The 22,752-nt window shown below is 43.2% G+C and overlaps 3 protein-coding genes across 3 annotated transcripts in view; all 3 read right to left on the minus strand.

Annotated features, from left to right (window-relative positions):
- Positions 1 to 509: 509 nt before the first annotated feature.
- Positions 510 to 1,557, minus strand: LOC146969926 (tripartite motif-containing protein 16-like protein). Its single transcript, XM_085804410.1, has one exon. It carries the CDS (start codon positions 1,555 to 1,557, stop codon positions 658 to 660), a length of 900 nt encoding a protein of 299 aa, XP_085660536.1. The 3' UTR covers positions 510 to 657.
- Positions 1,558 to 2,866: 1,309 nt separating this feature from the next.
- LOC146969927 (tripartite motif-containing protein 16-like) overlaps positions 2,867 to 22,752 on the minus strand; it is a 279,242-nt gene continuing 259,356 nt past the window's right edge. Inside the window, exon 2 of the mRNA XM_085805450.1 lies at positions 2,867 to 4,991. Coding sequence (XP_085661576.1) covers positions 3,176 to 4,840 — 1,665 coding nt within the window. The 5' untranslated portion in view covers positions 4,841 to 4,991 and the 3' untranslated portion in view covers positions 2,867 to 3,175. The remainder of the gene's footprint in view (positions 4,992 to 22,752) is intronic.
- LOC146969928 (tripartite motif-containing protein 16-like) lies at positions 8,469 to 10,424 on the minus strand. The gene has a single exon (XM_085805446.1). The coding sequence runs from the start codon at positions 10,310 to 10,312 to the stop codon at positions 8,639 to 8,641; it is 1,674 nt and encodes a 557-aa protein (XP_085661572.1). The 5' UTR covers positions 10,313 to 10,424; the 3' UTR covers positions 8,469 to 8,638.

The following is a 22,752-nucleotide window of genomic DNA, read 5'->3' on the forward strand; positions in this document are numbered from 1 at the left end:
TATGTGTAATCCTTGTTCTTTCACTAAATGTCAAAGATCTTGTATCCTCTTGTCTAAAGAATACCTTCAAAAGTATGCACAAGAAAAATATTACTCACTGATAATACTATATATGGAGAATCATTTATTCACTTAGTTACATTCACATCATTCACACAGTTGTTTAACATGAATCTCAGATATGGAAAAGAAAATAATAAACCATCTCGTACAGTAATTGGTGATTATTATAAATCCCAGGATGGATTTAAACAACAATATTTGATCTGACAAACACATAATTGTAAACGTAATTCTAGATTTTTTTTTTTGTTACACACTAAAAACAAAATATCCCAATACCATGCAGTGTAAGATAAACAACATAAAAACATGTCAATGTAAATGTGATTTTAGATTTATCAGTGATAAAGGAAGATCTGGTGATTTCTCTGTTAAGGCCTGAACAACACACAAACACATCAACACAAATATCCAACAAACATTTAGAGTTCAGACAAGAGGTCAAAGTCCCGCCCATAATGTTTGATTGACAGGTGATCTCTGTGCAGTGCAGAGAGACAACTGCAATGAGCTTTTAGCAACAAACATGGAGACTAAAGAAAGTGATGAACTAAAATACAGATTTTAACCAACTGCACCTTCAATGATCTTTGTCTATTTGAGTTTACACAACTCTGCTGTGGCTCCAGAACCAAGCTGAATTCCAGCATGTAGAGGCTGAGTGAATGTGGTCTGGACTCTGTGGAGGAGAGTCATGGTTTCAGAGACGCTGCAGAAGGACAGAATACCTGCACTGTGATCCAGGTACACTCCTACTCTGGAGGACTGAGGACCTGAGACTGGAGTCTGGATGTTGTTGAACCAAAATGTGAAACTGTTGTTGGAGCAAAATAACGACCAAGATTTGTCATTACATCCAAACCCACTTTCACCCCCTGCTCTGCTGATATTCTTGTATGCGACTGCTACATAAACTCCTCCCTCTCTCCTCTCCACCTCCCAGTAACAACGTCCAGTCAGACTCTCTCTACTCAGGACCTGAGGCCATTTGGTGAATCTCTCTGGTTGACTAGAATAAGACTGTGGTTTTAATGTAAATGTTATATTTCTGTTTCCTTCGGACAATAACAGGTATCTATTTGCTGTGTTTGGATCCATTGTCATTTCCCGTGAATATCTTAAGAAGTCAGCTCTGGTACTGGGCTCTGGTGGTGACAGTAAAACATCCACTTGAGTCTCAGTTGGTGAGATGTTTGTCCATGTGTCTCTCAGAAGGTCCTGTAGTTTATCTCTGAGCTCTGACACAGCTGCTGTCACATCCTCAAAGTGTCTGAGAGGACGGATATTGATGCTGGATGAGTGTGTAGATGGACTGAGTGCTGACAGTGAGGGGTAGTTGTGTAGAAACTGGGTGTGATCCTCTGTGTGTGACAGCAGCTTCAGCTCAGCGTCTTTCCTCTTCAGCTCAGTGATCTCCTGCTCCAGCTTCTTCTGAAGCTCTTTGACTCCACTCACTTGAGTTTCCTGGTCCAGATGAACTCCTTTCTGCGCCATTTTACCTCTCAGAGACGGCAACTGTGAGCAAGTGAAACTCAAGACAGTTGCCGTCTGTGCTTTTCATACCCCACAGACGGCAACTGTCTGAGTTTCACTTGCTCAGAAGTGAAACTCGTTTGAGCATTGATCCATGTGTCTCTGCAGTGAACGGGGCCTGTCAGCTCCTCCTCTTCACCACATGTTGGTTCCACCCATCTTCAAACTGTAGATCTGAAGGGAAGGGAACAAGTGACAAGTAGCAGTGTGAAGCACATGATCAGGGCGAAGGTCATAGAGCAGGAAGAAGAGAGGATCAGGTTATGCTTTGTTCTAGTAGGTGGAGCAGTTTGATACAGTGCGACTTTTTATTTACTGTCTTGCTTATTTCTCATTTGTGTTTAACTCATTTTCTGATCTTTTGGTTTGTTTCCAAGTTTTTTATAATCAGCTCTCATGTTCTTCTCTTATGCAGTTTGATGAAATATTTTATTGATTACAATTCAAATACAGTACATGGAAGCAAGTTATACTCATTATAAACATGAACCAAATTATACAAAATAAACCAAGATACACGCTCCACTACATAATAAAGATGCCCAATAAAATACAAAGATGCCCAATGAAATACAAAATAAAACCGTATGAGGCAAAGTCAAACTTTATTTAAAAAGCACATTTATAATAACAGAAGTTGCCAAAGCCTGTGTGTTTGTGTCAGAGAGAGAGAGAGAGAGAGAGAGAGAGAGAGAGAAAGAGAGAGAAATGAAAAGCAAAACACAGGAAAGCACAGAAAGCTCCAATAAAGAAAAAAAGTGATATAGGCTAGTGGTAGTTAATAATAAACTTTACCAGTAGTTCAATAGAAAATGGTACAGTTCAAAAGCCACTGTCTTTCAACGTACAGCAGTCATACATGTAGCAAATTAAGATTTCTATACACTCAGGATAGGAAATTGAGAAAACTTCTAAGACTTAGATCTTAGCATAAGGCTTGCTCTGCGTAATCTTAATTGTCATCATGTTTTCCATCATCTCGTCTTTATCCTCGTATCCACTTCAGTTGCATTCACATCATTCACACATTTTGTTTAACATGAATCTCAAATATAAATATGGAAAAGAAAATAACAAATCATCTCGTACAGTAGGCTAATTGGTGATTATCATAAAACCCCACAGACCTTATTTATGGATGGATTTAAATTTCAACATTTGGTCTGACAAACACATCACTGTAAATGTAATTATAGATTATTTACAAGAAAATATCTCAATAGCCCATGCAGTGTAAGATAAACAACAACACAAAAACACATCCACACAAATATCCAACAAACATAGAGCTCAGAGAAGTTTGTATTTTCATGTGGAGAAATGTGAGTTTAGGTAAAGAAACATCATCATGAGCAGTGATATCCTCCACGGCTCCAGCTCCACCTCAACAAACTCAAACATCAACACAACAAGAAATGACAAGAGGTCAAAGTCCCGCCCACAATGTTTGATTGACAGGTGATCTCTGTGCAGTGCAGAGACACAACAGCAATGAGCTTTTAGCAACAAACATGGAGACTAAAGAAAGTGATGAACTAAAATACAGATTTTAACCAACTGCACCTTCAATGATCTTTGTCTATTTGAGTTTACACAACTCTGCTGTTTCTCCATAACAGTAAAGACAAACTCCAGCATGTAGAGGCTGAGTGAATGTGGTCTGGACTCTGTGGAGGAGAGTCATGGTTTCAGAGACGCTGTAGAAGGACAGAATACCTGCTCTGTGATCCAGGTACACTCCTATTCTTGAGGACGGAGGACCTGAGACTGGAGTCTGGATGTTGTTGAACCAAAATGTGAACCTGTTGTTGTCACACTCTAATGCCCAAGATTTGTCATGACAACCGAACCAACTCTCTCTCCCTGCTCTGCTGATATTCTTGTCTGCGATTGCTACAAAAACTCCTCCTCTCCACTCCACCTCCCAGTAACAACATCCAGTCAGACTCTCTCTACTCAGGACCTGGCGATAATTTGTGAATCTGTCTGGGTGACTAGGATAAGACTGTTCTTCACTCATCACTGTAACTTTCCTGTTTCCCTCAGATAACAACAGACGTGTGTGTGCTGTGTTTGGATCCAGTGTGATTTCCTGTGAATATCTGAAGAAGTCAGCTCTGGTCCTGGGCTCTGGTAGTGACAGTAAACCATCCACTTGAGTCACTGTCAGTGAGATGTTTGTCCATGTGTCTCTCAGAAGGTCCTGTAGTTTATCTCTGAGCTCTGACACAGCTGCTGTCACATCCTCAAAGTGTCTGAGAGGACGGATATTGATGCTGGATGAGTGTGTAGATGGACTGAGTGCTGACAGTGAGGGGTAGTTGTGTAGAAACTGGGTGTGATCCTCTGTGTGTGACAGCAGCTTCAGCTCAGCGTCTTTCCTCTTCAGCTCAGTGATCTCCTGCTCCAGCTTCTTCTGAAGCTCTTTGACTCCACTCACTTGAGTTTCCTGCTGGGATCTGATCTGCTGCTTCAGCTCAGAGCTTCTTTTCTTCATGAGACGGATCAGCTGAGTGAAGATCTTCTCACTGTCCTCCACTGCTTTATCAGCAGAGCCATTGATGGCCTCCACCTCCTGTTGAAGCATCTTCACATCTTTCTCTCTGTCCTGGATTCTCTGCTGGATTTTTTGTCGACTCAGCTCCAGCTCTCTCTGCCTCTCAGTCCTTTCTGCTGCAACTGAGACTGTGTCGTGGCCTTTATGTTCATCCACAGGGCAGAGATAACAGATACACTGCTGATCAGTGCGACAGAACATCTTCATCACCTCATCATGACGAGAGCAGATGTTCTCCTGGAGCTTCTTGGAGGGCTCCACCAGCTTGTGTTTCTTTAATGGAGCTGCTTCATAGTGAGGCTGCAAGTGATTCTCACAATAAGAGATCACACACATCAAACAGGACTTGACAGCTTTGAGTTTTCTCTTAGTGCAGAAATCACAGGCCACATCTTCAGGTCCAGCATAGCAGTGATCAGCAGAAGCAGCTTGGAGTCCAGGCTTCTTCAGCTCCTCCACTAAAGCTGCTAACATGGTGCTTTTCACCAGGCCCGGTCTTGGTTTGAAGTCCTTCCTACACTGAGGGCAGCTGTAGATTTTCTTTCGATCCCCTTTATCCCAGTGAGTTTTAATACAGTTGAAGCAGTAGCTGTGTCCACAGGGAATAGTCACTGGATCCTTCAGTAGATCCAGACAGATGGAACAAGAGAAGGTCTCCTGGTCCAGATTAACTCCTTTCTGCGCCATTTCACCTCTCACAGACGACGACTGTCTGAGTTTCACTTGCTCAGAAGTGAAACTAGTTTGAGCATTGATCCATGTGTCTCTGCAGTGAACGGGGCCTGTCAGCCCCTTCTCTTCACCACATGTTGGTTCCACCCATCTTCAAACTGTAGATCTGAAGGGGAGGGACAAGGACGCATGAACAGGGTGAAGGTCACAGAGCCGGAAGAAAAGGGAGAGGATCAGGTTACACTTTGTTCCAGTGGGAGGAGCAGTTTGATACCGTGTGATTAATTTTTTATTTACTGTCCTACTCATTTCTCATTTGTGATTAACTCATTTTCCGATCTTTTGGTTTGTTTCCAAGTTTTCATAATCAGCTGTCATGTTCTTCTCTTATACAGTTTGATTAAATATTTTATTGATTATAATTCAAATACAGTACATGGAAGCACAGAAAATAATTATAGCTCCTGCTAGGGCTTCAGACAAAAGGGCTTAACAAACCCACAGTGCAGACTCAAAGATTAGCAAGTTTGGTTGTTTAAAGTAAACTTAGAAAAAAAATACTCAGAACTGAACTGCAGAGGAATAAAAGAAAGTCCCTTACTTAAGGTGAGGAAGGCCAAGGGAGGGAAATCCAGGAGTCCAGACGACATCGAGAAACTGAGGAATGGGAAGGTAGGTATGCAGAAAATACTGGACAGGGTACTGGTTGCAGAGACGGGTTAGGAGAGAAAGGTTGAGGTTAACTGGAACTGTTCAGGGAGGCAGATAAATCCTGTAATTAAGACGGTTATCAGATGGGTATCAGGGTTATCAAATTGGTAAAAAAGACAGGTAAGCTGGAAACAACAGATCTTTGGGGACCTAGACCGAGTGTACCCCCGAAGGTAAACAACAAACTGGTAAGGACTGGGGATGAGAACCAGGCCCATGAACTGCAGGCGATGGGTGTGGAGATGAGGTGATGAGTAGCAGGTGCCTAGAGGAAGATGGTAGGAAACTGGGAAGTGATCTGCCATGCCCAGCAACACCCACAGGAACAAGCAGACACCCATCAGCGAAGACACAAGGACAAACAAATAACAAGAAAAAAAAGGAGAAAACATTGGGAACAGACAAAGAACTGTGGGTCCCAACAGTACCCCCCACCTAACGGGAACCTCCCGGCTACACACCCGGCATGTTGGGGTTGTTACTGTAGAAATCAGTAATCAAGTTAAGATCCAATATGAATGAGCATGGGATCCACAATGCTTCTTAGGACTGTAGCCTTTCCAGTCCACTGGGCACTGTACTGTGCCATGACACTTCACATCCAGCAGGTGGCAGATGGTAGTCATCAATGAACAGGGGAGGTGAAGGGGGGACTGCAGGAGGGCAGAGTTCACAAGAGGAGACTGGTTTTATATGGGAAACTTGAACAGTTAAGTGGATCTTCATATTGTCTGGAGTTTGAGTCTCGCAGCTGTGTTCAATCATCTTAGTGATGGGGAAAGGGCCTATATACTGGGAAACAGCTCTCTTGACTCAACTAGGAAAGGAAAGTTCTTTATGGACAACCAGACAGACTGATCTCTGGTGTACTGTGGACCGGGTTTCCTGTTTGATCAGCTGAGCATTGGGTTTAGAGCAGGGCTTCCCATGGGTGTCGGATCAGACTTGATGGCAGTTCAGGATGTTGTACTGTTCAGAGGGAATGGCTAGCTCCTTTTCCTGTTCGGGGAGCAAAGGTGGTTGATACCCATGTGAGGCTGGTGTGTGTTGAGTGGTTGTAGTCTAAGACAAATGAGCAGGGAAAAATTTACATTAATTCACCTGATAAGGCTGTTAAATTGTAATTAATTAAGTTGAATTCATTTTCAAAAAAATGATTACAAAATTAGTATCATTACAAAGTGTTGTCTTTATCATGCAGGGTTTCTACGCAAGTATGGAAAAGTATGAAATTTGATTTTATACATTTCCAGGTCTGGAAAAGTATGGAAAATGGAAACTATTATATGGAGAAATGTTTTTCTTAATACTTCTCTGGGTTTGGTCTCATCTGAAGTTATTTGGGTTAATTATTTTGTATGTGCTATTGTACCTAACTACAATCTCCAGTTACATAATGACATACACATTCAGAATAATGAAAACAAATGATAAATTGCATGCTTTTTTTATATTATGCACATCTATTTACTCAAATATCACTAATAATATGAATATTTTAACAAGAAGTCTGGAAATTAGGGTCTGGAAAAAGTATGGAATTTGGAAATTTCAAATGTGTAGGAACCCTGAGTGACATTTATTTGATAAAAGTTATTATTCTCAAGTTCATATAAAATGTATTTTAATCTATTTTAGACAATATGAAAAATTTGCTTTGTATATAGTGAAGTGTAATTTATCAGTTACTGGCCAACATCAAGAATTACTGTCATGAGTATAAAAAAAATCCAACAAACCGTAATTGTTGAAGTTAATATCAACACACTTTAAGAATATTAAACATCAATAAACTCTTACGAATCAACTCTTCAACAATAGATGGTACCGTAATGTGTCACCATTATTGTTATCATTTATTAGACATTCCATTTTTGTTCTGATTGTGTATTGTCTATTCATATGTAGTATTTGTTTAACTTGTTAAACTTTAACCCTTATACGTATTCATTCACTGTCACTGCATCACAACAACACTGATAGTATTCCAATAAAGATAACAGAAATGGAAACAATAGATTCATATAAGGTAATAACTTTATATTTAATGTGCAAACAATTCAGATTAAATGAAATGTTATATAGGTCTCAATGGATTTGCACTGCACCTTGGATATATATTGTATATTTATGGATTTACACTCGCATATTAAGTTTCACATTTTCTCCTCCATCACTGAATGAGATCTTGGAATGAGGACAGAAGAAAGAGCTGATTTATTTGTCCAAAAAAAAAAAAAACTTTTTTCACATAAATTCACATTATTCACACAATTTCTTTAAAACAAAAATTTCAGATATGAAAAAGAAAATAATCATCTCAAAGATAAGATCTCATAGACGTTATTCTTGAGTCACTTTGAACAACAACAATTGGATCTGACTCAAAAATGTAAATGAATGTAATTATAGTTTTCTTTCTTTACACAATGTGAAATATCTCAATATTCCAAGTAGTGGAAGAGAAACAATAAACACCTCAATGTAAATGTGATTCTAGATTGTTTCCATAGTAGGAACAACCCTTAGTGATAAAGGAAGGTGATTTCTCTGTTAAGGCCCAAACAAAAACAAACAGAAAAGAAAGAAAATAATAAAACATCTCCTAATAAGTGATTATCATAAAACCCCAGAGACCTTATTTATGGATGGATTTAAATTTCAACATTTGGTCTGACAAACGCATCACTGTAAATGTAATTATAGAATTTTTATGTTACACACCTACAAGAAAATATCACAATAGCCCATGCAGTGTAAGATAAACAACAACACAAAAACACATCAACACAAATATCCAACAAACATTTAGAGTTTAGAGAAGTTTCTATTTTCATGGAGAAATGTGAGTTTAGGTAAAGAAGCATCATCATGAGCAGTGATCTCCTCCACGGCTCCAGCTCCACCTCAACAAACTCAAACATCAACACAATAAGAAATGACAAGAGGTCAAAGTCCCACCCACAATGTTTGATTGACAGGTGATCTCTGTGCAGTGCAGAGACACAACAGCAATGAGATTTTAGCAACAAACATGGAGACTAAAGAAAGTAATGAACTAAAATACAGATTTTAACCAACTGCACCTTCAATGATCTTTGTCTATTTGAGTTTACACAACTCTGCTGTGATTGCATCAAAAAAGTGAAGAGAAAATCCAGCATGTAGAGGCTGAGTGAATGTGGTCTGGACTCTGTGGAGGAGAGTCATGGTTTCAGAGACGCTGTAGAAGGACAGAATTCCTGAACTGTGATTCAGGTACACTCCTACTCTGGAGGACTGAGGACCTGAGACTGGAGTCTCGATGTTACTGTGCAAAAATCTATAACCATTGTGGTCACAATCTAACGCCCAAGATTTGTCATTATATCCAAACACACATTCATCCCACCTCCCTGCTCTGCTGATATTCTTGTATGCGACTGCTACAGAAATTCCTCCTCTCCTCTCCACCTCCCAGTAACAATGTCCAGTCAGACTCTCTCTACTCAGGACCTGACGATATGAAGTGAATCTGTCTGGGTGACTTGAATAAGACTGTTCTTCACTCACCACTGTTACTTTTCTGTTTCCTACTGATAACAACAGCCATGTGTTTGCTGTATTTGGATCCAGTGTGATTTCCTGTGAATATCTTAAGAAGTCAGCTCTGGTCCTGGGCTCTGGTGGTGACAGTAAAACATCCACTTGAGTCACTGTCAGTGAGATGTTTGTCCATGTGTCTCTCAGAAGGTCCTGTAGTTTATCTCTGAGCTCTGACACAGCTGCTGTCACATCCTCAAAGTGTCTGAGAGGACGGATATTGATGCTGGATGAGTGTGTAGATGGACTGAGTGCTGACAGTGAGGGGTAGTTGTGTAGAAACTGGGTGTGATCCTCTGTGTGTGACAGCAGCTTCAGCTCAGCGTCTTTCCTCTTCAGCTCAGTGATCTCCTGCTCCAGCTTCTTCTCAAGCTCTTTGACTCCACTCACTTGAGTTTCCTGCTGGGATCTGATCTGCTGCTTCAGCTCAGAGCTTCTTTTCTCCATGAGACTGATCAGCTGAGTGAAGATCTTCTCACTGTCCTCCACTGCTTTATCAGCAGAGCCATTGATGGCCTCCACCTCCTGTTGAAGCACCTTCACATCTTTCTCTCTGTCCTGGATTCTCTGCTGGATGTTTTGTCGACTCAGCTCCAGCTCTCTCTGCCTCTCAGTCCTTTCTGCTGCAGCTGAGACTGTGTCGTGGCCTTTATGTTCATCCACAGAGCAGAGATAACAGATACACTGCTGATCAGTGCGGCAGAACATCTTCATCACCTCATCATGACGAGAGCAGATGTTCTCCTGGAGCTTCTTGGAGGGCTCCACAAGCTTGTGTTTCTTAAATGAAGGGGATTCATAATGAGGCTGCAGGTGTTTCTCACAATAAGAGACCAGACATTGCAGACAGGACTTGACAGCTTTAAGTTTTCTCCCAGTGCAGAAATCACAGGCCACATCTTCAGGTCCAGCATAGCAGTGATCAGCAGGAGCAGCTTGGAGTCCAGTCTTCTTTAGCTCCTCCAGTAGAGTTGTAAACATGATATTTTTCACCAGGTCAGGTCTTGGTGTGAAGTTCTTCCTACACTGAGGACAGCTGTAGATTTTCTTCCCATCCTCTTCATCCCAGTGGGTTTTAATACAGTTGAAGCAGTAGCTGTGTCCACAGGGAATAGTCACTGGATCCTTCAGTAGATCCAGACAGATGGAACAAGAGAAGGTCTCCTGGTCCAGATGAACTCCTTTCTGCGCCATTTCACCTCTCACAGACGACGACTGTCTGAGTTTCTGTTGCTCAGAAGTGAAACTAGTTTGAGCTCTGATCTCAACAACATGTGTCTCTGCAGTGAACGGGGCCTGTCAGCTCCTCTTCTTCACCACATGTTGGTTCCACCCATCTTCAAACTGTAGATCTGAAGGGGAGGGAACAAGGAAACACATGAACAGGGTGGAGCTTGATGAGTGTTGAAGCAGGAAGAAGACAATAATAATAATTTATAATATAATAATAATATAATAATTTGCATAATCATAGAGGGATCGCGAGGTTGTGAGCATAATCGGGACGTATGGTTAGTGAGGCTCTGCGTCACGTCCCAACGTCCTAAAGACGAGTCGCCGACCTCCCGATTAATTTCTGACATGCCAGAAAATTTCCCGTCGTGACGGACAATGTATGGGGTCCTACGTCACGATTCTGCACATACGACAAGTTTTTACTATGACAGATTGTTTTAGCACAGAGCACAGAGCCTTTATGAACCTGAATGTGATGCTGAACTTCGTCAGATGGAGTTAAAATGGGCAGACAGAGAGAGGAGGGACAGGGAAGTGAGAAGCTTAAGTTAGACCACAGCTGTGACAGACAGGGTGACCGGGTGATGATCAGTAATGCAGCGCAGTCCGTGGTGGAAGATCAGCCCGACAAATGCACACACACCTACTATCAGACAATCAGCGATTGAGGACGATTTTTTTTTTCTTGCCGTTACAGTATAAAATAGCGAGCCTACACACCAGCAGCCACGTCCACTGTGCTCTGGCTCAGCTCACCTGACCTGATCAGCTGAACTTTTAAAGTGCAGGCCAGAGAGAGAACTAGTGAGCATGTCTGTCTGTGTGTTTGTCGGTCTGATCTTCCACCATGGACTCTGCTATATAGGAACCAACATCAGGAACCAATGTCAATTTGATGTTTACAATCGAGCAATTATAGAGCAGCACAAATCTCAGCGGCATCGCAGGGTAATCGTGGTGGGGAGCAATCGTAGAACGACGTGCAGTTAGTGGGGGTCTGAGACTGATCTGAGACGTAGGACTGAAGAGGGACGCTCGTGCAGTTTGAGATGTGACGAATAGTCTTGCAGTGTAAGCCCGCCTTAAAGTGGAGGTGAAGCAGCCAGCCAATTTAACATAATTCATTAAATGGATTTCCAGTGTGCTTAAACTTAGACAAACTAACACATGAAACACAAGCATTTAGGAGAAAATGCGAGTTGAAAATTGCATTTTTTAGCTAGTGCGCCGCCATCTTGTCATTCGACAGTCCGTGACGTCACGGGTTGGTTGCCTGCGCTGGCAGACAGCCACAGACAGTGAAAGTGAAGGACATAGCTACAGACAGAGACGGTAAAACATGAAACTGTGGAGGCACTGGATTAGAACAGACACAGAGGAGACCTCTACTGTGTTGCTCCTTCTGTGAACTAGTTTTACAGTGTTAAAAACGAGGGGAAAAATACAATTTTTTTCATTAACTGCCGCTAATAAGGAGCCGCAGCAGCGGAGCTGTTATCAAGACTCCTCTGCTGATCTTGGAGTGATCATTTCTACAGCATGTTTACATCCAGTCTGGATGTGGTCCAGAGGAAAATTCTGATCAACTCTGAAAGTTGATCATTCATCGGATCAACCGACAACAACCTGACTTTACTCCGACAGTTTTCAGTTTAGCTGCCACAGCCCGTCCTCCCCCGACCGGCCCGCACACCGTGATAAGCATCAGTCACCGCGGGGAGAGAGAGGCTGGACCCTCCGGTCCCACACCGAGGAGCCTTCACAGCCTCTCACACACACACACACACACACACACACACACACACACACACACACACACACAGCAGCGATCTGATGACATCGGTATTAACTGTAATAGCGCCCATCACCAATAAATAAGAAGGGAAAATCTCTGATCTCATCCTCCACACACCCAGCCCTCAGCAGAAGACTATTCAAACAATAAATATGTCTTACCTTTACAACAGGTGTCCAAAACAGTCAGCAGTGCAGTCATCCAGCTCCAACCATAGACTGTAAAAAGAATGGACGTAGCGTCCGTGACGTCACCCATTGGTTTTGGGGAGTCGTTTTTGTGACTCAAATATGGCGGCCTGAACAGCGCCATGTTGGATTGGCCGGCCGAGAGCCCGCCCACTGGCCTCGAAGCAGCTGTCCACGGAGCTGCTCGGACCTGTCACTCAACGTTTCCGCGCCCTAATTGGCCAGAGTCTTAACCTTATAACAGTAAAACGGTAGAGTTAAAAAAAAATTCACCCCCCTCAGAGTGTGTGCGGGGGTAGAAACTATCGATTGAGACGAAAAAACGTTCTGACACCAGGCTTTTAACATGTTTACTGAGGATGTAAAGTCGGCGATTTTAACATGGGGGTCTATGGGGAATGCTCCCTTCTGACACCAGCCCCCAGAGGAATCCGAGGGGATTGCAGTTTTTTGAACGCGGAAGTGAGCTTCACTTCTCAGACCGACAACTGCCCCCTTGGCTCCAACAGTATAATAATCCACCCATGGCCGTAGCTACCATTGAGGACACCGAGGTCATGACCTCGGTATTTTTTTCGGCCTAATGAATGAAATTTAAAAAAAAAAAAAAAAAGTGCGGTGAAAGTATTAGGGAGGACAGATGGAAGGTGACTGAGTGACTCCTCTCTTGTCCAAACAACAATTCCGGTAGGCCTATAATGCTATTGTTTATTGATGCTCTCACGTACGCTGGTGTTTGTTTACTGGTCGCCTGAAAAAAGGCGATTCATTCGGAAAAAGCGAGTGATACAGCGCGTCGCGGAGCCTGTGTGCATGGAGGAGAAGGCTACTGAGTGAGTTGGCTCTAGATAAACTGCTTTTTCCAACCAGTTGTTACACTGTAAAAGTTTCGTACATACAGTACGTGCACTTGAACCGCTGTATTATTTAGGGACGGTCCTCATGTATGCGGAGAAAACAGCTGTTTAATAGCGTCAATTCAGCGCCATTTACAGTCTGTGTCCTGCACTATGCACTAGTTGAGCTAAGTGGGGGAGAGAGACCTCTTTCCTGCAGATACTATACTGAGGGGGCATCTACTGCACTGTCCATTCTTCCATCAACATTATGTGAAAAGCACAGTGACACGATACATTTTATGTTTACAGACAGGGGCGTCACTAAGTTTTAAGGACAGGGGGGGCTTAGCCCCCAGGAGATGCCAAAGATGTGAGCATATGTGGTGCACGAGCACAAAATTTCACAAACAGCAAAGACTGTGAAATTGTTTCTAAAAAAAATTTAACAAAGAGCATATGGTGTAAAATCTTTAGGCAACCATTAGTTTTATTTCAGTCTTTTTTATTTATTTATTTAAAGAAAGCTAAGACCTGTGAGATTACTACAGACATGTCTGGAGTAGGCTACAGTAGAAAATGTAAATTTTTCATCTCTGCCTAGTAAAAAACAAAACAAAACTAAACATTAGAGTAAAATCTACCTTTGAATCATGGGATATCAGGCAAATGAATAAGTAATGTGTAGGCTAACTGTGTAAAAGTAGATGCTAAAAAAATGAACTTGAGCAATTTTGCAGCTGTTTTACAGTAGGCTATTATCAGATATGTCCAGGTGGAATTTGACCTTTGGAAAACTAATTATATTTCACTAATAGCCTGTGTCATAATATTCACTCCATCCAAATACAACTGTTTTTGGCTCATTTTGATTTCACCTAGACCTCTTCATATTTTCCCATTCAAAGAAGACCATACAACTGAAATGAAGTTTGACACCAATATTTTACAAATAAAAAATATGCATAGAAATGTGAAATACTACATAGCTAAACAACGTGAATAACCAATTATAACACAAAACAAAATTTGCTTCAAAAAGGAGCAGTCAGATGTATGTTTGTGCTAACTATAAGGAAAAGCAAACAAACTTCCTGGGCCTGTTTCAAAGTGAGGAACACAGCTGACGCTTCAGAAGGAAGTCACCCCAAAAATAGTAGGCTATAGCTATAGACACAGACGGCAAGCAATGAAACGTCACTTCCGGTTATGGCTGTGGGGGAAAACAAACCGTGTCCCCCATACACACTCATGCAAAAACGCGGCATTTTAAACCTTTGTCAAAGGCTTTTTCGCCGTCCTGTCTTAGTTTTAATCACATGTATATGCTGACAGAGAGCTATATTTTTAGAAACTCATCACGATCTGGGTCGATTGTTGTCCGTACATTTAAAAATATTAGGTATTTCACAGTCAGTCATATTTGTCTTCCCCCACGGCTCTGACGCTCTCTTAGTCGCCGCCGGCCGGCTCTAGACACTCGTAGACACTGCCTGAGTTATTGTGTATTATTTTGCACCGCAAATAAATTCAAAAACCACAACCTGAACTTTTATATCGGAACTTCGCTCATCTTCTCCAAACGTGTAACGCTCTGACCGGAAGTGAAGGTTGCCGACCCTGCTGACTCGGTGTAGGCTATGGCTGTGAAAACTTTATATTTTAAGATGTACGGACAGCAATCGACCCAGATCGTGATGAGTTTTCTAATATATAGCTCTTTGTCAGCACATACATGTGATTAAAACTAAGACAGGACGGCGAACAAGCGTTTGACAAAGGTTTAAAATGCCGCCTTTTTGCATGAGTGTGTATGGGGAAAACGGTTTGTTTTCCCCCACAGGCCTAACCGGAAGTGACGTTTCCTTGCTTGCCGTCTGTGTCTATGGTAAAAAAGAGTGCACACTTCACCCTATAAACCTGTTCATCTTTATGTTAACAACCAGGACCTTCACATTGCATTTCAGACTTTTTTTTCAAGCTGGAATTAAACTTTATAATATAATATTTTTGCTACTCTGTGGCTGCTACGAGTGTGAGGAGCTAGTCTCCTGTTTGTAATAGATGGTGTGTTCTCATCAGAATTCAGTGAAGTTGGGTCTTCTCTGGATGATCACTAGTGATGATAATATCATAAAAATGGGATTAATCTAATATGATTTGTGTAGTTTTTATCTGTCAAAGTGCACCAGATTGAAGCCTTTTAATATAAAATTGCCCCAAATTTCTGACAGCCGCACAAACCCCCCCAAAACTGTCGGAGTAAAGTCAGGTTGTTGTCGGTTGATCCGATGAATGATCAACTTTCAGAGTTGATCAGAATTTTCCTCTAGACCACATCCAGACTGGATGTAAACATGCTGTAAGAAATGATCACTCCAAGATCAGCAGAGGAGTCTTGATAACAGCTCCGCTGCTGCGGCTCCTTATTAGCGAGGAGGTACTCGCTGCAGAACCACAACTCCAGCATCAGCCCCGCCCACCAGCATCAGCCCCGCCCACTCGCCAGCATCAGCCCCGCCCACCAGTTCCAGTTTAGCCTTGGTTATACTTTCGCCTGGCTCCGTTGGCAGTTGGCGCGCGCACCTCGGCAGAGCGCACAGGCGTTTATACTTGCCGCATTCACCGTTGCAATATTCGTAGCAAAGACAGGGGGCGGTAGATAAAAAAATACAATAGGAAGTAGCAGAAGCAACTAAAAACAGAGAAGAAGTAAGCAGGATTTCTCCTGTAGCTCTACTATTTACCTTAATTAAAAAGCTCCGGTGTAATTGTGATAGTTAACTACATGATTTGAAAACCAACCGTCCTTGCAACATCAGTGTAGTAGTTATATAACGTTATCGATCGCTCCATGTATTGATTTTTCGCCGGCTTGTTGTAAACAGATGCACATGGAGGAGAGGAGGGACCGGATTTGCATAGTTCCTCGAGTTCTGGGTCATTTGATGGTCTTTATAACTTAATTACGAGTTGTACAAATGCTAGAGCGTACCAGCTCAGCCAGTCTTCCCTCAAATTCATCCATTTTGAACCGAGCGACACTCGCGCGGCGCGCGCCAAGTTTCAAAATTCTGGAGGTGCGCGCCAGCGCGCGACGCCGTCGCGAGGTGCGCGTTTACGTCATTTGTGGCGCGCGAGCCTCGCGCACTCGCGACTGCGTCGAGCATAAACCAGGCTTTTCACCTCTCTGGAGCGACTGAGCGGAGAAGCACACACAGCCCATCTATCTGTAAGTCAGAGAGCCGAGCAGCGACCGTAGCGGAGCATCACAGAGGCAAAAGTGATTTTGGTAAATGCGCATTAGCCTACACAGTAATATGAACAGTAAGGCACTTGGAACTTCTATTTATTTAACAGGTATATACTAGGGCTGTCAATAGATTAAAAATAACAAAAAACTAATTAATCTCTACGCAGACCGGGCTGTTGCCTCTGTGATGCTCCGCTACGGTCGCTGCTCGGCTCTCTGACTTACCCCGGGGACGGCGCTGTGTACCCGGCCGACCGGCTCCGCTGACCGGGCTGTTGCCTCCGTGATGCTCCGCTACGGTCGCTGCTGGTGGAGCGTCACTGCTCCGTCATCGGAGCAAACTTCATCATCATGTCTATAAACTAACAGCATATTGGTCATCTAAACGGTTACTTACTCGCATGAAAAAATATTAAAACCGAATAAAGTGAAGAATAAAACAGCGCTACAGCCGGTACATGCTTTTGCCTGCACACATAACGGGTCAGCCACCAACAAAACGGCGTGAATTGCATTAATTAACACGTCAAATGTTTAAAATTAATCTCCAAAATCAACACGTTAACTTTGACAGCACTAGTACATACATATATATACGCAACTTCCGGTGGCGCTGCTCGGCTGGCGACACGGACTCAGTGCTGCTCCTGCAACAATTGTTTGTCAGCCTGTGTTTTAAACGTTTTAAGCGTTTTATGGTGTGAACTGCGTGATTGGAGTACGACCGAGCTTCTCGTTGGCGACACCAAGTCACGGACTATTATCCCCTAAAAGAGTAGTTAAAGCAGATATCAGTGGAATGTTTTTGTTAATATAAGTCCTAAATAGTCCTATTTTCCGTCAGCAATCACTTACATGAAGTATTTCAGCCTAAACACGAGTCTCTCCGTCACTCTGCTCTGCTGTAACCCGAGGAGAAAATTTTCCTTGTGGGATACAAGTGTTATCCAATGAGGGGAGAGAACGGCATGAAGGGCTGTGTGTGCAGCCAAGGGATGCGCGTGAATGTGGTGACGTAGCACGAGGACCAATTGATGCCTGACAAGGGCGGGGGCTGCTAACTCATGGTGCGTTCAAGGAAACTCGTACTTTGTGTTTTTCCTTCCTGTGAAGTCATACCAGTTCGATCTGGTACGAGTTCACGGGTCGGAAGTTACGAGTGGCCGTTATAGGGAACTTTCACAGACAACAGGACGGTAAAAACACGAGCTACGGGTTACCTGGAACGCTACCAAGTCGTAGTTGTGACTTGAAGCTGTAACTTACGGTTTCAAAAGCCTGCCTTGAACACAGCATTAGCCGAAACGGCCGTGCCGCTGTTATCTGCTTTAAGACTGCACCGGGACTCCACCGCTCGCGACACGCGAGCTAACAACGGCTAAGCTGCACGGCTAACCAACTAGCACAGCTCCGGCTACCTGCGAGCCTCCAGCTCTTCACGGTGGAACCATGTCTCTTCTATCCCTGCTGTTACTTTTGCTCATGGTCGGCGGACTACTGTGCAACACCGGGCTTCCACCTCCATCACCCACTGCTGACAACATGCTGGCATGGACGTACTCCAGAGAGCTCCTGCTCGCGCTCCAGCATAGAGGCGACATGCCGCCGGGGCATCTACCGGAGGAGGTCAGGAGGAAGCCGGCGGCGGACGGACCACCACGACGACGAAAGAGAGGCAGGAGAGGAGGCGTTCGACGGCGGCTACGAATGAGGGGTAACAAGCCTCCACTCCCCTCAGTCATTTTAAGCAATGTGCGCTCTTTATGCAACAAAATGGACGAGCTACGGCTTAACACGCGACACTGTTATGAATACAGAGAGTCGTGTTTGATGGTGTTCACGGAAACATGGCTCCGTAGTGACATTCCTGACACTCTTATCCAGCTGGAGGGCTTCACCTGTGTGCGGGCTGACAGAGAGGCTTCATCCGGAAAAAACAGAGGTGGGGGGATATGTGTATACGAGGGACAACTGGTGCAAACAACTCACAATAAAGCCGTTTTCCCACTAACGACGCGGGTTTTTTAAACGCGGGTCGACCCGCTAACAATCGGCATTTGGCCCCTTTCCCATTGACCAAAATGAGCCGAGTCTGACCCCCCGCTGGGGGACCAGACAGAGCATAAACCAGTCGCCCCGCTCTCATCCGCGGTGCAAGAGACACACACAGTCATGCCACAGCCGCTTGCCGCGGTGTGTCCGTCCGCCGAGGCAGACGAGGTGTCTGGCCGACCTGAGCACCAGGACCGTGGAGGACAGCGAGTCTGCCGTGGCCGGATGACGGACGTCCGCGACACAACACATCAGTTAAACAGACTGTCGCTTCTTTTTTTTCAATCGTTTTTGGTCAGTGTTATTTGATCTTTTGATCCCAGTCTCGAATGAGAGCAGAGCAGAGCAGAGCTTTGTTTTGGTACGTGATAAGAGACGTGACCGGCGCGATGACGTGGCGTCACGTAACGTTCAGTGTCATCACGTAAATTAGCGGGTTGACGCGGGTCTGGCGTTCCCACTGCAAGCCGTTCGGAGCCGAGCCGATTAAAGGCGATTTTAACCCGCGTCGCTTGCCGAGTCGTTTGACCCGCGTCGACGCGGGTCGACTCGGCTCGGTGCGCCTTTCCCACTGCCACCAAAAGCCGATTGTTAGCGGATTTAAACAGGTTTTTTGACCAGTGGGAAAGGGGTATAAGGGAAACCTATTGCGATCCTGACATTGAACTGCTTTGTTTATCAGTTCGTCCATTTTATTTACCTAGAGAGTTTGGAAATGTGACTATTTGTGCTGCTTATATCCCCCCCAGTGGGAACGCTGCCAGGGCAGCTAACCACTTAGCAGAATGTGTGCACAATCAACTCACACGCAGACCGGGGGCACCTATCTTTGTTCTTGGGGATGTTAACCACTGTCGCCTGGAGCAGGCGCTACCTGGCTTTTATCAGTATGTTAATTGTGGCACTCGAAATAATAAGGTCTTAGACAAATGCTTTGGGAATATAAAGAGTGCATACAAAGCTAAAGCTCTTCCCCCACTCTCCAACTCTGACCACCTCACTGTCCATCTTCTCCCCACTTATAAATCTCAGCTTAAGTCCAGTAAGCCCCAGCACAAGACAGTGCTGCAATGGAATCAGGACAGTGTAGAGACTCTGAGAGGTTGCTTTTCCAGCACAGATTGGAGCATTTTTCATAACCAGGAGCTTGATGAGGCTACTGTAACTATAACGGACTACATCAAATTCTGTGTCGACAACGTGGTCCCGAAAAAGGAGGTGGTTCATTTTCCTAATAACAAACCACACATTACCAAGGAGGTAAAAGCCTGCATCAATAAAAAGAAGTTGGCTCTGAAAAACAAGGACCGCGCCGGGGCAGCTGAAGCACAAAAAGAAATCAACATGATGCTGAGGAGCACCAGAGAAAAACATAGAGTAAAAATTGAGCAGAGTTTCAGCTCTATGGATAATAAAACATTGTGGGACTCCATGAAAAGGATAACGAACATGAATCCAAGCAACAAGAAGCTAGTCACCTTGAATGATTTTAATAGAGCCAATGAGCTTAATGACTTTTTTTTAAGATTCAATGAACAAAACAACTCTCCCTTGATGGTTCTTGACTCTCTGGGTGATTCTGTTGGTTGTGTGAAAATTGACCCCCAACAGGTTCAGTCAAGCTTTAGGAAGCTGGGCAACAAGAAAGCTATGGGCCCAGATGGCTTGTCTTCCTATTTGCTGAAACACTGCTCAGAGGAACTGACTGACGCTTGGTGTCCCATTTTCCAGCAGTCCCTCGAGAGTTACACTGTTCCAGCATTGTGGAAAAAAATCAACAATCATTCCAATACCTAAAGTTTCACGTCCTATCGATAACAAGGACTTTAGACCTGTCACTTTAACTTGTGTAGTTATGAAATGTTTCGAGAGGGTGATAGTAAATATGATCAAACCTGTTATCTCTCCTTGTCTTGATCCTCTACAGTACGCGTATAGGGAGGGTCGCAGTACTGAGGACGCAGTAGTCAGCGTATCCCACTTGGTGTGCAAGCACTTGGAAGATCCAAAGGCTTACGCTAGGATCTTATTTGCAGACTTTAGTTCTGCCTTTGATACAGTGCGCCCTCATCTGCTAGTCCAGAAGCTCATTGAGATGAAAATAAACCCCTCTATTATTAAATGGTTCTACTCACTCTTGACGAATAGAACACAACAAGTAAACGTCAATGGCACACTTTCAGATGTTAGACACTGCAGTATGGGGGTACCTCAGGGTGCGGTGAGTTCTCCCCTTTTATTTACATTGTACACAAATGAATGCAGAAGCAGTCAGTCCAATAACCTTGTCATAAAATTTTCTGATGACACAATTATTTTGAGCCTGTTGAGGGTTGGTGACTGCCCCTCTGTCTATCACAAGGAGATTGACCTCTTCCAGGCCTGGTGTGATAGACATCATCTCATCTTAAATACTACAAAAACTAAAGAGATGATTTTTGACCCGAGGGGAGTGAGGGCTCATGACCCGGTGGTCATTGGTGACTGTGTTATAGAGAAGGTTGAATCCTACAAGTATCTACTATAGGAATCCATATGGATAATTTGTTGAAATGGAATGTTCATGTTGATTCTTTGTGTGTAAAACTATCCCAACGACTGCATTTTCTCAGAAGACTGAGACTGTACAGAGTCAGTACAGTGATCATGATTTCATTTTATAATGCTGTACTGGGCAGCCTAATTAGGTATGGGATGGCTGCGTGGTTTGGACCCCTGACAGTCCAGTCCAAATCTAAACTAGAAAAGCTGATAAAGACAGCGATGAAGGTGATGGGCAAGGATAGTTACCCGCCCTTACATTCCATATTTGAAAAAACAGTAGTCAACCAGGCCCAAAGGATTTTGAAAGATCCATCTCAGATCCTTTATCTGGAATATGAAATGCTACCTTCAGGGCGACGCTATAGAGCAAGCAGTTACAGAACTAATCGCTATAAACATTCATTCATGCCTTCATCTATTGCTCTGCTCAACAAATCTGCTAAACACTAGCAGTCACCTGAGGTTCAGGTGTTCCTTCTAATTTTTTTGGTCATTATTGTGTACTGTAAATTATGTTTAAGGGTGTTGCTGTATTATATCCATCATTTTAATTGTTATATAAATCTCTTTTTTTAATAGATATATACACTAATCCTTCGGCACCATTAAATTGATACTGATGGTGGAGTCCACTCATACAAAGGTGCAATTTAGACCCAGAGACTGTGGCAATACTGAGTAGCAAGATAGGCTATAGGAGAAAGTGCAATAATTATTTTTTACTATAATTATTTATTACTTGTGTTAACCAGGAACTTGGTCGTACTGTCTGTAAGTGATCTCTGTTGGTTGTGTGTGTGAGTATGTGATATGGTGTATGGTTTTATAATCTGTATGCAGGATGTACAGCATTGATTGTCCATGACAATTTTCCCTCCGGGGACATTAAAGTTTATTTTGATTTGATTTGATATTATAGATACAAAATGGAAAATGCAATTTAAAAAAAAAAAAAAAAAAAAAAAGATTGCCTTGGGGATCGAACACCAATCTCCCTGTTATCAAGTTAACATTCCTACCAACTATGCTACCAACATTACACAAGTGATACCCTGAACTTCTATCTATTTAACAGGTAGGCTACATACATAGCCTATATATTATAAATATACCGGTACATACAGTTCAGATGTTAAAACAGTAATCAATGTGATATGAAAATTGATTTACTAACAGCCTGTGTCACCATCTTTCACAAATAGCCTATATCTTAATGCAGTTGGTGCTGGAGATAGATGCGCTGTGTATACTTCCCCGCTCAGTCACTCCAGAGAGGTGGAACTGGAACTGGTGGGCGGGGCTGATGCTGGAGTTGTGGTTCTGCAGCGAGTTCCACTTGTTATTAGCGGCAGTTAATGAAAAAAATTGTTTTTTTCCCCTAGTTTTTAACACTGTAAAACTAGTTCACAGAAGGAGCAACACAGTAGAGGTCTCCTCTGTGTCTGTTCTAATCCAGTGCCTCCACAGTTTCATGTTTTACCGTCTCTGTCTGTAGCTATGTCCTTCACTTTCACTGTCTGTGGCTGTCAGCCAGCGCAGGCAACCAACCCCGTGACGTCACGGACTGTCGAATGACAAGATGGCGGCGCACTAGCTAAAGAGCTAATGCAAAACGTCAAACTAAACTTTAAATTTCTCCTTAATGGTTACGTTTCATGTGTTAGTTTGACAATTTTTAAGTACAGTGGAAAACAGTTTATTGAAATATGTGTATTTGGCTGGCTGCTTCA

Source organism: Trachurus japonicus, chromosome 17 (genome assembly GCF_045865225.1).
Source record: "Trachurus japonicus isolate A0001 chromosome 17, Traja_1.0".
Lineage (NCBI taxonomy): Eukaryota > Metazoa > Chordata > Actinopteri > Carangiformes > Carangidae > Trachurus > Trachurus japonicus.